Raw genomic sequence first — 15,743 nt, forward strand, 5'->3', positions numbered from 1 at the left:
TTTTTCCCCAGCCTTCAGAAGTCTCTAGCTATTCTTCCCTTCCAGATCATTTAACCCTAAAATCATTATTTCACAGTCCCCTGCTGAAGAGTCACAGTGACCTACCAAGTTATTTTTTTCTTCTTGTTTTGTTTTGTCTTTACAACTGAACTGCTTCACTAGGTGGGAAGAAAACAGTTTAAAGTGAATTATTGAGGTATACAGAGATAGTTTTCATACCTAGTCCCCAAGTAAGATGTAATTCAGTTTCTATGGAACTTGGTCTTTCTCCTTTTTTGGTCTTTGACATTTTCTAAGCTCCCTTAGGGTCATTACCAATGGCAGCTTGAGGTGGTTTCATGTAGATTGTGGCATTTGACTTTAGCCTTAAAGAATGGTTTGAAAATGAGACAGCAGGGGAGTGAGGTAAAAGGGAAATTAGGGAAATTCTCTTTTCAGGCAAAGTAAACAGTATGAACAAAGACCGAGGGTTAAAAAAAAAAGTACATTCAGGGACTAGTGAGTAAAAGAGAAGTATAATGATTTTAAATAATTTAAAGTATAATACTAGTATGAAGTAAGATGGCAACAGATTTTGGTTGGGGGGCACTTCAAATGACAGGCAAGGGAATTTGAAATATGCTTTATAGGCAGGAGGGTTCCACTAAAGGTTTTTAGTAGAGAAGTGCCATGCCTAAATCAGAGCAGAAGAAAGTTTGAGGGTTTGAGAAATGTGTTGTTGTCAGGGAAGGTAGAATACTAGTACTATGCTAAGCAATGATTATATACAAAGGACATTTCAAGACGTGGTCTGACTCTAGGTACTTACAATCTATCTAATTGGGGAGATAAAACATGGATGGCAGAGAAGGATTAAGTGCCAGACAGTGAATGTGAATGGTGCTGTGTAATTAATTGGTATTTTCCTGGAGATCAAGAAGTACAAGGTCAACTTTAAAGGTAAAATGCAAATGGCACTAGTCAGTGCTGATGGGGCTGCAGGAAGACACGCACACTGATACGTTGTTGAGGATGTTGATGCACACATCTTAGAATGTAACTTGGAATCATGCTTTTATAAAATAGGCTAAAAATGTCCATATTCTGTGACCTAGGGCTCCCATTGCAAGACTCAAAGTCAAAAGAAAGTCAAAGAGAGAAGTAAAGGTCCCATGTATACTAAATTAACAATTGTAATAGCAAAGAATCGGAAACAAATAAACAAATTGTAGTATGTAGATATAATGGAATTTTACTGCACTTTAAAAAACCAGGGAATACAAAGAATTCAGAGAAATACAGGAAGGCTTACACAAGTTGGTGTCCCCTCTCAGGTGTTACCCCTACCTTTTATTTAGGCAATAGGAGGCAGCTAGATGGCAAAGTGCATAAAATACTTCACTTAATGTAAGAAAACCTAAGTTGGAGTCCTGCCTCAAACAAATAACTGTGCAACCCTAGACAAGCTCCTTAACCAATTTCTGCCTCAGTTTCTTCATCTGTAAAACAGAAATAATAAAAGTATCTCCCTCCTAGGGTTGTTGTGAGGATCAAATAAACTAATGCTTTGCAAACCTTAACGTGCTTCATAAATAATGTTAGTTATTAAAAAATTGACACAATACACTCTTCTCCCTTCTTAATGTAACAGTTCTTTCTCTTCATCTCACATCCAAGTCTCCATCCTCAGAAATCCCAACTAGATACTACCATGCTATCATCCTACCGTTCTTCCCTCTCAGCCAAATGCCTTGGAAAAAAATTATCCATACTCATCATTATCTCCTCTTATTCTCTTTACCTCAAAAAGTCTGCTTTCCAGCCTCATCACTCAACTCAAAGTGCTTCCTCTGAAGTTATCCATGGTCTCATTATCACCAAATCTCAAGGTCCCCTCACAGTCCTAATCCTCCTTGACCTTGACACTACATTTGACACAGTTAACCACTCTCTCCTGATCCTACCTACCCAACCACTTCTCAGTTTCCTTTAGCGATTCATCCGTATCATGTTATTCCTGCCGACTGTGGATCTGCCCTAAGGCTGTGTCCTGGATTCTGTTCTCTCTATACTATCTCACCTGGTAACCTCATCAGATGTTGTCATGGGTTCAGTCATCATATCTGCAGATGACTCCCAGATCTATGTATGGAGTCTCTTCTGAGCTCCCATCGTACCTCACCAGTTACCTATCGAATATTTCAGACTAGATGTACCCAAAGGCATCTCACACAAGTTGTTGTTCAGTCATTTCAGTTATGTCCAACTCTCAGTGACCCCATTTGGAGTTTTCTTGACAAAGATATTGGAGCAGTTTGCCATTTCCTTCTCCAGCTCATTTTACAGAGGAGCAAACAGGGTTAAATGACTTGCCCAGGGTGACACAGCTAGTGTCTGAGACAGTGTTTGAACCTGAAAGAGAAGTCTTCCTCACTCCAGGACCCACTCTATCCATTGGGCCACCAGCTACCCCCACAAAACATCTCTTGCACATGTCCTGTCTCCACTCACAGGACCACCCCTCTAGCAAAGATCCTCTTCACTTCTCAGCCAGACTACTATAATAGCTTACTATTGAATCTCCTGGCTTGAAGTCTCTCCATTCCAGCTGCCGAAGGGACTTTCCTAAAGTACAAGTCTGATCATGTCACTCCTCCCTGCACCCAGCTCCCTACTCAGCAAACTCCAGTGGCTCCCTACTGCCTGGAAGATCATCTATTAATTCTTCTGTTTGAACTTGTTTACATTTCCACATTACTCCTGTCCTTGCCCTGTGTAGTCCCGCCCACATTGACCTACATACTACTCCTGGATTTCACTCCCTCCCCATCTGCCTTTTGGAATCCCCAGTTTCCCTCAAGGCTTAGCTCTAGCCCTTCTAGCAACACCATCCCAAGCTGCTAATACACCTCCTCCCAAGACTACCTTGTATTCATTTTGCCTGTGCTCTGTATACATTCAGATATGCACACCTCTCCTCCATTAGAGTGCAAACCTGGAGGACTAGGAATATTTGTTTTTGTCTTTGCATGTCTGGTGCTTAGTAGAGCCCTTCACCCAGAGTAAAAGATTAGTAAATACTTGTTTGCTTAAAGGGAGTGTTTCCTGGATGGGAGGCAGGGAGGGATAAATTTGGAAATGAAGGTAATATAAAAAACCAAAACATCAGTATTTTTTGTTGTTGTTGGGTTAACAATCTTGCTTTAATCAATCAAATATATCATTTGCCTAGTTCAGGGGAAAAGGTCAGCACCCTGAACTTCAGAGTATACAGACAGGTTACAAGACAGAGAAACATTTCAAGCAGACAGGCCTCCAACTGTCCAACCATTACATCCATACCTAGTCAGTTAACAAAGAGAGAAGCATCAACAGCTTGGTTTTTCAAAGCTGGGAAGCTCTCAACAGCTGCCCAGAGTCTCATCTGGTCAAATCACACAACACTTCTCAAAGTGAGCCCAAAGGAAAGCCTCACATCAGGGATTATATAGCCTTCTTCTGGCTCAGAGAATGTAACAACCCTCTTGACCCACTGCCCAATCACAAAGTATCTCCTGAAAAACAAGCCTCCCAGAACAGGCTCCAGGTGCACTTAAGCCTATCAAAGGGCCTAGGGACTGGGAAGATCTTACACAATACAATCTTAGAAAGATGGCAACAACATAAATTTATATTCCCATTACATTCAGCCCCAAGATCTTTCATGCCCCATAGGCAATTTACATTTGAATTAGCATTAACAGCTCTTCAGTCTAATTTTCAAGATACATAACTAAAGATACCAAAGTGGCCACAGGGCCTTAAACAAACACAAAGTACAGGCATTATCAACACCTCAATTCAAAACTAGTGTCCAAATAAAGTTCTCTTGGGGGGAGAATGCGGAGCATCCTTCCCCTCACACTGCTCCAGCCCCTGCTTTCAAGCCCTGAGAGGCAGCTGGGCAACAAAACCAACAGGGTGGGGTCCTTGGGGGTCCATGGTCCTTCACCCCACCCACCATAGACACAAGTCCATCCTCCCCCTGGGTCCCAAACTGTCAGGTGCAGCAAGAAAACACATTCAGTGTTCCTGCCTTGCCCCACAGTGCTTATCTTATCCTGTGGCTGAATTCCGAACTCCTGGGTTCCTTCTCCTCCCTCAGGAGGCAGCCGCTTCTGGCTTCTGCCCAGATCCCGATGCAGGCAGCTCACCATTCCCGCTCTCAGCTCAGCAAAGTCAGCATACAGGCCATTCTTCTCTCCTGTTCCATGGCTCCACAGAGTCACAGCTACCACAACTGGGAAACAATTATCCCAGCCCCCATACTTTCCTTTTACTCTGCAGATCCTGTTCGTGACGCCATTTGTAGCAGTAAGCACCCCAGCGTCCCCATATGGCTGTTAACACAGGTTCTTAGATCTGCTTTTCTAAAGGAAAGCAACTCAAAATGGGTTAACAATCTTGCTTTAATTAATCAAACATATAATTTACCTAGTTCAGGGGAAAAGGTCAGCACCCCGAACTTCAGAATATACAGACAGGTTACAAACTTTAGAAGTTACAAGACAGAGAAACATTTTAAGTAGACAGGCCTCCAACTGTCCGATCATTACAGCCATACCTAGTCAATTACCAGAGAGGGAAGCATCCACATCTGGGTTTTTCAAAGCCAGAGGGCTCTCAACGGCTGCCCAGAGTTTTATATGGTCAAATCACACAACACTTCTCAAAGTGAGCCCCCCAAAACATCAGTATTTTAAAATAAAAGTAAAATTATTGTACATGTATATTACATTGCACATGTAAGCACCATCTTGGGAAAGGGAGGGAGGGAAGAAGAAATAGAATTTGGAACTCAAAAGTTTTTTTAATGTTAATTGTTTTAACATGTAATTGGGGAGAAATAAAACCTTATTTTAAAAATATAATGAAGGTAAAATGAATAGTTAATGAAATTTTTCAATGGAATTTATATAATGAGAGTAAATAGATTACCCAATATAAGATAAGCTTATTCCTTTTTTTTTTAATTTGAGGATGCATATATACCAAAAATATAAATGTAGCAAAATATAAAGTGTATAACTATGTCACCATATGCAAATACACAACCTAGAAGAAAAAATATCCATAATTCACTCTTAAAGTGAGCCTTATTTTCAAGGAAAGGAAATTCAAATGAAAGGCTCTCTTTGTAAAACCCTCTGATTTCTACCCCTCAGAATTAAATCTCTTAAAGCAAATCTCTAGACTCAAAACTTTGGAACCAGAATAGAGACAATTTTATTTTGAAGAAATTTGAACATAACCCACATAATCGATGTTGTCTTCGCTTTCTGAATAGAAGATGTTTGATTGTTAAGGTCTCTTTTTTTGGAATGATAAACTTTCAAAGCTTTCCTAGGTTTTTCATGTGGCAATTGAACGTGGTTTATCCACTGATTCAGAAGCAAGACTACTCTAAAGCCACAGGCAACTGCCAGAAAGTTGACTTACAAACTGATTGTTTGGAAATTGGAATCTCTTTCCTCACAGAAGCAGTGGCTTACTTTCCCAGTCCACCCACAATAGTTTATTTTGACCCATAAAATAACTGAACTATCGTGCTATACTGAGCAGTTCCTTACATTAGACTGTTTCTGTGATTCAAGGCCTATGGTTTTAATAGCCACAACTCCAGGGAGCTCTAAAACCACTGCTTCAGCAACAGGAGTTCCCCTCCACAGAGGTCTAGGTGTTCACATATGTGGATGGTGCTGGAGTCAGACACTGGGAAGTCAGAGACTGCCTGTCAAGTGAACCACAAAAACAAATCTGTATTCAAATCATATCTATTCTTGAAAGGGTAATTGATTTATTCAGAGCTAAAAGGAGTGGATGTATGTTTTTGAGAGAAAACCTGCATTGTTTTGTTTTTTCCATCTTTCTTTTAATTATTTTGAATATGTTTTTCTTCCCCTTCTAGCTATGATAGTGGCAGGAAGAGCCTACTATGATGGTGTAGCAAAGATTGGAGAAATAGCTACTGGTTCTCCTGTGTCCACAGAGTTGGGTAAGTTGAACAACAAATCGTCAACTACGTATGGAGCAGGGGTCCCTGCGTATTTTCTTCCTTTGCTTCCCCCCCCTTTTGGTTTCCAGCTCCCCCCCAGATGAAATGTGTGGCAGCATTATCATATAGCCAAAAGGAGAGTCATAATGACACCTCATCTTCTTTTAACCCACTTGAGAAAGAACCAAGTTCATTTTGAGAGACAGCATGGTACAGTGTAAAAAGCCAAGTCAGCAAGCATTTATTAAGCACCTACTGCATACCAGGCACTGTTCAAAAAGACAGGGGATTCAGAGAAAGACAAAAAACAGAGAGGACTTATAAACAACTATATACAAACAATATATGTATGGGATAGTCAATAATAAATAAGAGAAGATGCTGGCATTGAGTGATCAGGAAAGGCTTCTTTAGAAGGTGGAGATTTTAGACAAAATTTGAAGAAAACCAGGGAAACCAAGAGGCAGAGATGAGGGAGACAGGCAGTGAAAATGCCTAGAGTTGGGAGATGCTGTCTTACATGAGGACAAAGAGGACAGGGACACTGGATCACAGTACATAGGGGTAAATAAAGTCTAAGAAGAAAAGGAAGGTAGGAAGGTACCATATTATGAAGATTCTTAAGAGACAAACATGGATTTTGTATTTGTTTCTGGAGGCAAAAGGGAGCTGATTAAAGAGTAGATGACATGGGAGTGGCTAGGTGGCACAGTGAATAGCACTGACCCAGACACAACACAAAAACTAGCTGTGTGACTTTGGGTAAGTCACTTAACCCAAATTGCCCTCCAAAAAAAAAGAGCAGATGACATGGTCAGACTTGGACTTCAAAAAGATCATTTTGAAAGCTGAATGGGGGATGGGAAAAGACTTGAGGCAATAGGTCCTTTCAGTAAAGAACTACCAGAATATCATAGTAGAGGGGAAGCCCAGGGGTAACGTTGGGGAACAAGGAGTGTTCCACCTCCCCCACCATGACCACCAGTGTTGGAAATGGTACTTACAGAAGCTGTGTCATCAGTGGAGAGCCAGGTCTCAGTGAGTACAAAAGATGAAAGTTTAGATGAAAAGCAAAGGTTCAATATAGAAGCTAGTTTGTCATCTATGAAGTAGGAATTCCAGAGAGCACAGTGAAAAGGTCTGAGTAGCTTAAGAGTGGGACACTGGTGGGGTTAGGTTGAAGCTGATGGGAATAAGGGGGTGACTAAGAATAGAGTTTTAAACAAGGGACAGGGATTTCAGAATAGATGGGATGGGGAGAGAGTGATAGAGAATAGGAATATGTTCATCATCGAGGAATGAGTTTAAATAGGTTGTTTTTCAGTCATATTTCTTTGTGACCCTATTTGAGGTTTTCTTGGCAGAGATACTGGAGTGGTTTGCCATTTCCTTCTCCAGGTTTTTTTTATGGGTGAAGAACTAAGGCAAATAGAGTTGTGACTTGCCCAGGATCACACAGCTAGTAAGTATCTAAGGTTGGATTTGAACTCAGGTCTTCTTGACTCCGGGCCCAGCGCTCTATTCACTGCACCAACTAGCTATCCCTTAAGTTAGGTTATCAATGTCCAAAAGGGTTCATCCTGGAGGTGGAGTTGTCCCAGGGTACCAGGCAAGTAAGTATAGCTGGAAGGGCATGGGGTTGTCCCTAGTGGGGAAATGTAGGTGGCTAGAGAGGATGCCCTGAGCGTGACAGAATGATTGCTCAGGGAAACCAGGTAGCCCTGGCCCAAGAATTGGTAGTCAGGGGTCCTAAGTTCAAATTCTGGCTCTCTCACTAATTACCCATTAGACTTTGGACAGATAAGTTCATTCCAGTCCTTAGTTTCTTCATCTGGAAAATGATGGCCTTGTTTACTATCTATATGACCTTGGGCTACTTCTCTGGGCCTCTGTTTTCTTATTTTTTAAATGAAGGCTGTACCAGGTGTGGTGATGCACACCTGCAGTCCCTGTTATAAGACAGTGGTCGATTGATTGAGCTCAGAAGTTCTGAGTTGCAGTAGGCTAAGCCATTCAGGTGTCACCACTAGGGCTGACACCAGCCTGCGCTAGGAGAGGTGATTTGGTACAGGTCAAAAACAGAGCAGTTCAGAACTTACTGTATCAACCAAGAGTAGGATTAAGTGGTGGTTGTTCTTTCAGCCTGGGCAAGGTGGGAATACCAGTCTCAAAAAGAGACAGAGAAAGGCAGAGAGAGAAAAAGAGGTATGTGGACTAAATCAATTGTGTCAAACTGAAGTAGAAACAGATCTCTGCTGGTACATGCATATTGACTTATCTGTGTTGTATTTTTATTTATTGTGTTAAATATTTCCCATTAAATATGTCCCTTAAGAGTGAGACATTGTGTAACATTTTCATCTAGTTGAAGAGGCCCTGAGGAGTTTTACAAGCCAAGAGTTTAACACCTCTGGACTAAATGACTTCTAAGCTTCCTCTGAATTCATCTCCTCTGTATTTATCTTTTATTTAACCTTTTGTATGTCCTTGTTGGTTCTTCCAGTGAAACTCAAGCTCCTTGAGAGTAGGGACTATTTTTGCTTTTTCTTTGTGAGTGCTAGAAGAATGCTCGGCACATAGCTTATGGTTTAGTGGATAGAGCACCAGGCCTGGAGTAAGGAAGACCTAAGTTCAAATCCAGCCTCAGACACTTCCTAGCTCTATGGCCCTGGGCAAGTCATTTAACCTGTTTGCCTCAGTTTCTTCATCTTTACAGATTTTTACCCCTATTGTAAAATGGATATAATAGTAGCATCTGCCTTCCAGGATTTTCATAAGGATCAATCATGAGAATATAATTGTAAAGTTCTTAGCATAGTGCCTGATACATAATAAACTCTATATAAATATTAACCATTTTTAATACTTAATAAATGCTTGTTAATTAGGAGATATAGTGCTGGTCCTGGAGTAAGGAAGACCTGAGTTAAAATCCATTCCCAGACACTTGCTAGCTGTTTAACTCTGAGCAAATTATTTAACTGTCTGCCTCAGTTTCCTTAATTATAAAATGAGGATAGCAACCTTCCTCCCAGGGTAGTTGTGTGCATCAAATAAGGTATTGTAAATCTCTTAGACCAATGCCTATCATATAATAGACTCTTCTTTTCTTCCTTGTTAATTGGTTGATTCTTGTAAAAATGAATAAAATAAATTGGACTAGATAAACCTCCAAGATACAATCTATCTCTAAATCAGCGATCTTTGAAGTGAGACTGGTTAAAGAGGAAGTGATGATTAAGAAAAACTAATAGAGAGAATTGCTTAACAGGAAAAAACTGACAACAGGATTCACCAGTAGACCTCGTTTAGGGTCCAGAGAAGAAGGCTGTATAACTAAGTCTGATTGACCTTCTTAGGACTCTGTGTTAAAAATGTCCCTCATTTTCACCTCCTTTTTGGTGAGGGATACTATTATAGTATAGGCAGGATTTTCCCATCAGATTTACAACTCCTGATTCATATAACAGAAGTTAGTGGAACTCTGACCTGTATTTTATCTGAAAGAGGGATGGGCTAACTGGGCCTCCAGATTTTACCCTGTGGTATGAACATTTCCTGTGACTCACCTAGTCAAAAATCAGAGACTCATTTATGTTATTTTCTATGACCCTCCCTTTTTTGCAAGGTCGCTTTTAGATTGTATATTATCAGCTTTGTACAAATTCATCTACTTTACAGAGTCATCCATAAAGTAAACAATCTTTTTAGCAATATAAATTCATAGTAACAAGTAATTTCAAGTCACTGTGATGTAAAGGAAATTTGGTTCTCTCCAAAGTTAAATTTTTTTTTTTTCCATTTCTACTTAGACAATCCTATTTCTGTTTTCCTTTTGGAAATAGAGAAATACTTTGTTGAGAAAACTTGATCAATGTGATTTAATTTAAATTGGGTGAAAATTATCATTGGCAAACAATTCAAAGAGAGAAACCTGTGCCATTTTCTGAAAAGTTGAAAGAACCATAGCGGAGAAAAAGCAAAATCATTATTTAAAAAAAATTTGGGAGGGAAATGGAAGAGAAAACAATGGAGAGGGAACCACAATATGTTAAATTTAAGGTGTAAAAAATTTTAAAGCATCAAGGTAAGTAATTCTGTGGTTTATCAAGTGTGATAATTGAAATGGCCCACACAGTTCAAACAAACTTGGAAAAAGGACTAAATGTGTCTGTAATGCAGTATGTTATAATCAGTATCAACTTTTATAATTTAATAGCTTATAAGAAATCTTGAGCTAAATGAATTAGATTTCAAGTATAGATCGGAGTAGAGTAAGTAAGCATAACCATATTTAATAGAGTTAATCATTATGAGAAGTTATTCAAAATGTTGTGTCCCCTTTGGTTATCTTTAGCAAGGTTTTTCCATGTTTTTCACAAGGTCTGAATTATAGCATAATATTTTAAACATTATCATGTTAATTATATATGAGTACAAGGAGAAAGAAGGAGGTAACAATTTCAGGTACCACTAAAAGTGTTGGGGGATTGGAGTAGCTGAGTTGATAATGTTCCCAAAATATGACTAAGTTGGAACGAAGAGTCTATTTCTTTGGCATCTGAAGAAAGAAAATATCTTCCTGTTGAAACATATGGTTTTATGCTTAAACATCAGTCGTCAGTTTTCTATTTTTACATTTTATAGTTCTTGCCACTGTTTGAATAAGACTTTTCTCTTCCACACCTTAACCTGATACAACACTGAGTTCATAATACTGAATCAACTATTTCCACAGCAACAATGTTGTTATAAACATTGGATTAAAACTTCAGTTCCACTAAGAAAAAAATGTGTTAGGAAGGTGAAGTCTTTCTTTCCTACTTCTATATAGATATAAATGACATAAATGATAACATTGCTGTATTGATTTTTTTTCTTCAATCTTGCCCTTTCACGTACAGTCCCTGAATGCCATATTGGCTAAAACAGAAAAATAACTAATTTTCTATAAGGGTCTAGAACAGTTTTCATAGAGAAATAACATTCAAGTAGTAGTTGTCCTTGAAAGATTAATATTTATTCCCTTTTACTTAGGTGGCTTTTTTGAACTTCAACTACACCACCATCATGTGACTTCTCACATTCTGTGTCCCTATGGAAAGAACAGTAAATAAAAAAGAGCAAACAATTCAAAAGTCTATATTTTTTTTTCCTGTTTCGTGGGTGTTTGGTCTGGTTACTGTTCTGCTTTGCTTTTTTTTGTGTATATGTGTCTAGATCTAACTTGCTTTTAATATGTTGACTAGCTTTCTGTGATCTTTTGGAATGTACAGTTAAATCTCTCCCAGTGAGAATGAATCTTCAATGAAAAACTAAAGAATATTGTATGAGAAGATTGTGTTTCAGGACCTCCCCCAGGAGGAAAAAAATCTCTTCTTGTTGGAACTTTTTACTGTGAGTTGTATTGAAAAGAGCCAGTATCTATAAGTCATGTAGATCTTGGGTCACAAACTGAAGTTATTTTAGTTTACAAAACACTTTGTGACATTTTTTTCAAGTTGGCTTCATTGTAATTCACTTCTCACTGTTTCTTTATTTTGTTTCATATTTCATGTTAGAATTCCTTACACTATTTTTATTGAATTGTTTGTAATTTGGGAGTAGGGAAAGTGCTCTCTGAAGGAAACTTTTCTTTCACAGAAGTTTGAAATAAAATTTTAGCTTTGGAAACTAGGTGAACTATATACATGTGAGTATTTCCTCAGTAATAATAAAGAAAAAAACAATTCCAGTGTGTCCCCAAATAATAAAAACTAAGGAACTTCTGGTGATTTGGATTTGTCTGCTGGGAACATGTTTCCTCTTGAAATTTCCTAGATGGCTTTCCAGAAGTTGGTTAACATTATTACCAAAAAAAAAAAAAAAAAGCAATGTTCCTATTTCCCAGTTATGCCAGCCCCCTTTATCAGTCCTTGGACTCCTCAGCATTTTGGGTTTGGGAACCAATTAGTAAGTCTACTGTTCAGTGGGGAGTGATACATATGAACCTGCTGTTACTCTTCTTCTCTTAATTCTTCCAGGGAATTGCAAAAAAGAAAAACTTAAGAGATTAGAAAAGGAATTTATTCTTAATGGAAAGTAATTTAATTGATTGATTGCTTGTAAATTTAAAAAGCAGGATAGTTTTTGTTTTTACCAAGAATTAGTTTTTAGTGGCAAGTGATTTGTAAACTCTACTCTCTTCCTTCTCTCCCCCCCCCCACCTTTTTGTTAAAATTAGGATAATATTTACCCTTCTCTAGTCCTGTGCCAGCCTAGATTTGATTGCTCCATAATCACTTCTGCCTTTTTTTTTTTTTGCCTTTTAGAGGGCAGTTGGGGTTAAGTAACTTGCCCAAGGTTACACAGCTAGTTTTTTTGTGTAGGTGTTAAGTGTCTGAGGTCAGAACTGAACTCTGGTCCTCCTGACTCCAGGGCAGGTGCTTTACTCACTGCGACACCTAGGCGTCCCACTTCTGCCTATTTTCAAGATACTGAGATAGTTAATCTGAACCTGGAGATTTAAATTTATCAAGTCTGGTGGTGTTCTCTTACTACCTCATTTCTTAGCTTGGGTTTTAACTTATTAGTCATTTTTTGTTCTGTCCTTTCCAGTCTAAAATTGTTCCTCTTAAAGAGGAACAAAATAAGGTTTTCTCCTGAATCATAATCATCCTGTCTCTTCCCTTTTATGATCATTCTCTTTTCCTAGTGCCTAACTAAAATAGAACCACCATTTTGTTGTCCTTACTGTTTATCAACACTTTTCTTATTAATAACACCATGTTTTTGTCTTCATCCTTTCCTGTATGATCTTGCTTCTTCCATTTTCTGTACGTGTTGTTTTAAAACCTAGGTTAACCTATGTGTCCATGATAGTCTCATTCCAGCCCTTTTTTCCTGAATCATTTCTAATTGAAGACTAAAAATTTTCACATCTTTGGGGACATAACTTTCTTTTTTTTTTTTATTGTTATATCAATGACTGTTTTGGTTTTGTTTTTTTTTGTTGGGTTTTTTTTTTTTTTTTTTTGCTTTTTGGAGGGCAGTTGGGGTTAAGTGACTTCCCCAAGGTCACATGGCTAATTTTTGTGTTAAGTTTTTGAGGCTGGATTTGAACTCACGTCCTCCTGACTCCTGGGCCGGTGCTCTATTCACTGCACCACCTAGCCGCCCCTTGACTGTTGTTTTTACATCCAAATCATTGTTCTATTTACTCCTTTCAGCCCCCCTCATGAATATTCCCTTTATAACAAGGAGGGAGAAGCAAAAATCTGATACCATCTGCAATATTCCCCTATTATTCACCTATATTCAATATTCACCTATATTCCCCTACCTTTCTAATAGAAAGGGGAGAGACATATTTCCTCATTTCTTCTCCAAGGCCAAAGTTGGTCACTATAATTATACAGCATTTGGTTTCATTTTAATGTTCTTTTCATTGTCATTGTGTATATTATTTTCCTGGTTGTACCTGCCTCGTTTTCTACTGATTCATACAAGTCTCCTCAGATTTCTCCTAATTCCAAAGTAATATTCCTTCACATTTATATACTACAATTTGCTCAATCAACCCAATGAATGTATAATCGTTTTAGTTAAAGTTCCTTGCTATTTCTAAAAAAATGCTGCTATGAATATTTTGGTGTGTATGGGATCTTCTTTCTTTTTATTTCCTTCAAGTATGACCCATGGTGAGGACTTTGGACAAAGAGTATGCGAAATTTAGTCAGTTTTCTCCCGTGATTCTAAATTGTTTTCCAGAATGTTTGAGTTCATCTTCAAATCCACTAAAAGTTAATAGTGTGCCTGCATACCTAGACTGACCCTAGATAGAATCTTATGCCACAGAATCCTATCTATTTTTTCTTTGAACCTTTTGAAATCTTTCTCTAAAGGTCAAGACTATACCTAGTTTTCCATTCCTGTCTCACAAATTTTGAGTTGGAATACTCATTACTCCCCATAGTTCTTAGGAGTTCTATTTCCTTATCTAATTCCTTCTTCAATATAATTGGTCTATAGTATATTCTTATATCAATATCACTTCTGTTTTGTTCCCTAATGATTCCCCATTCTAAGTTCCTTCATTTCCTCACATTACAATATCTTCTTAATATTACAGTACTACTGTCATCACACACACCCCCACCCTTCCCACTCCCTTATGTATTCTGTTCCTTTTGAACAAAGTATGTCCTTTCAGAGCTACATTGTAGTCCTGAGTTTTATCCCACCAAATATCACTTGATACTTATGAGGCTAGCATTTCTTCCTTTGTTAAGGGCTTTAATTCTCATCATTCTTGTTATCCACACTTTCTGTATTTGTTTATAGATATCTAAAAGCACAGGGTTTTGTTTTTTGGTTTTTTGCTCACTCCTTTCTTGGGTATTAATTACTGAGTATTCCTGTTTTGTGACTGGAGCTTTCTATGGCCTGTGTGTGTGTATACATATGTACATACTTGTATACATACATGTATATGGATATATCCAATAAATCTAATCCAATAAACATACATTAAGTACCTAACCTCTGTTTGCCTTAATCCCAGGAGAAGGAAATGGCAAGCCATTCCAGTACCTGTGCCAAGAAAACCCCACAGACACTCTTACCATGCTGTGGTCCATAGGGTCACAAAGAGTCAAACACAGCTAATTGACTAACGATAACAGTGTACCAGGCATTGTGCATACAATACTGAGGATACAGTTAGTAAAACAAGAAAGACAATCTCTGCCCTCAAGGAGCTTACAGTCTAAAGAGGGAAACAACACACAAGGCGGTAGAAAAGCAGGAGGTGGGGGGTACGCTAGAGGGTTCCAGGGGAAATCTTGTTCTGTGGAGTTGAAACCAGGCAGAGCAGCAGATGCAGGGAATGAGCTGAGAATCCAGTTTCTGCCCTCTATAAAGGAAGGCATTGGGAAGAGTTTGGTATTCTACTCTCCACCCCTTCAGTCAGAAAGAAGAGGCTGAGGAAGGTAGAGTCACTTAAGGCTTGAGTTAATCACATGGTAGTGAGTTTAGACAAGATAAATTTATCCTGGAAGGGGCATCATGTTCCAAGGAGTTGAAACTAAACAGAGCAGTAGATTTAAAGTAGAAATATATAAATATATAATTTTCTATCTTTTCAGTTTAAAAGTTTCCTATATTTTCAAGGTCCCAGAAAAGTTTTATTTCATATTTAGGTTCATTACATTCCTGTATTTTAAGCTCTAGGTCTGAAAATCCAGATTCTGTCGCAGATACCATTTTCATCAGATGAAGATGAAATATCTTAATTTTTTTTTGTTAGTGGTACAAAAATCCTATTTTTCTCACTAAAATATCATTATATAGTTTAGCAAAAGCAATATCATTGCTTCATTATTTTTTTTAAATCTTGATTTAACATTTTGTGATACAGAGTTAAAGTTCTAGTTCTGAGTTCAATTTATTTAAATACTTGGTTTCAGTGGCTATAATACTTGAAAAAGATACTTCACTAGGCAACTAGATGGTGCAATGGATAGAACACTGGGCCTGGAATCAGAAAGACCCAAATTCAAATGCAGACTCAAGTATTTCCTAGGTATGCAACCCTGGGCAAGTTACTTAACCTATGTCTTCCTCAGTTTCCTCATCTGTAAAATGGGGATGATGATAATAATAGCACCTACTTTGGAGGATGGTTGTGAGGCTTCAATGAGATAATATTTGTAAAGCACTTCGGACACTTTCTGGCACATAGTTGACACTA

The 15,743-nt window shown here is 38.3% G+C and overlaps 1 protein-coding gene across 1 annotated transcript in view; it reads left to right on the top strand.

Moving 5' to 3' along the window:
- BAIAP2L1 (BAR/IMD domain containing adaptor protein 2 like 1) overlaps positions 1–15,743 on the top strand; it is a 140,756-nt gene that overhangs the window by 44,092 nt on the left and 80,921 nt on the right. The window contains exon 3 of the mRNA XM_069084884.1: positions 5,927–6,013. Coding sequence (XP_068940985.1) covers positions 5,927–6,013 — 87 coding nt within the window. The remainder of the gene's footprint in view (positions 1–5,926; positions 6,014–15,743) is intronic.

The sequence above is a fragment of the Petaurus breviceps genome, unplaced genomic scaffold, assembly GCF_028583685.1.
Source record: "Petaurus breviceps papuanus isolate PSGF00001 unplaced genomic scaffold, PetGlider_PUasm1.0 175, whole genome shotgun sequence".
Taxonomy (NCBI): Eukaryota; Metazoa; Chordata; class Mammalia; order Diprotodontia; family Petauridae; genus Petaurus; species Petaurus breviceps.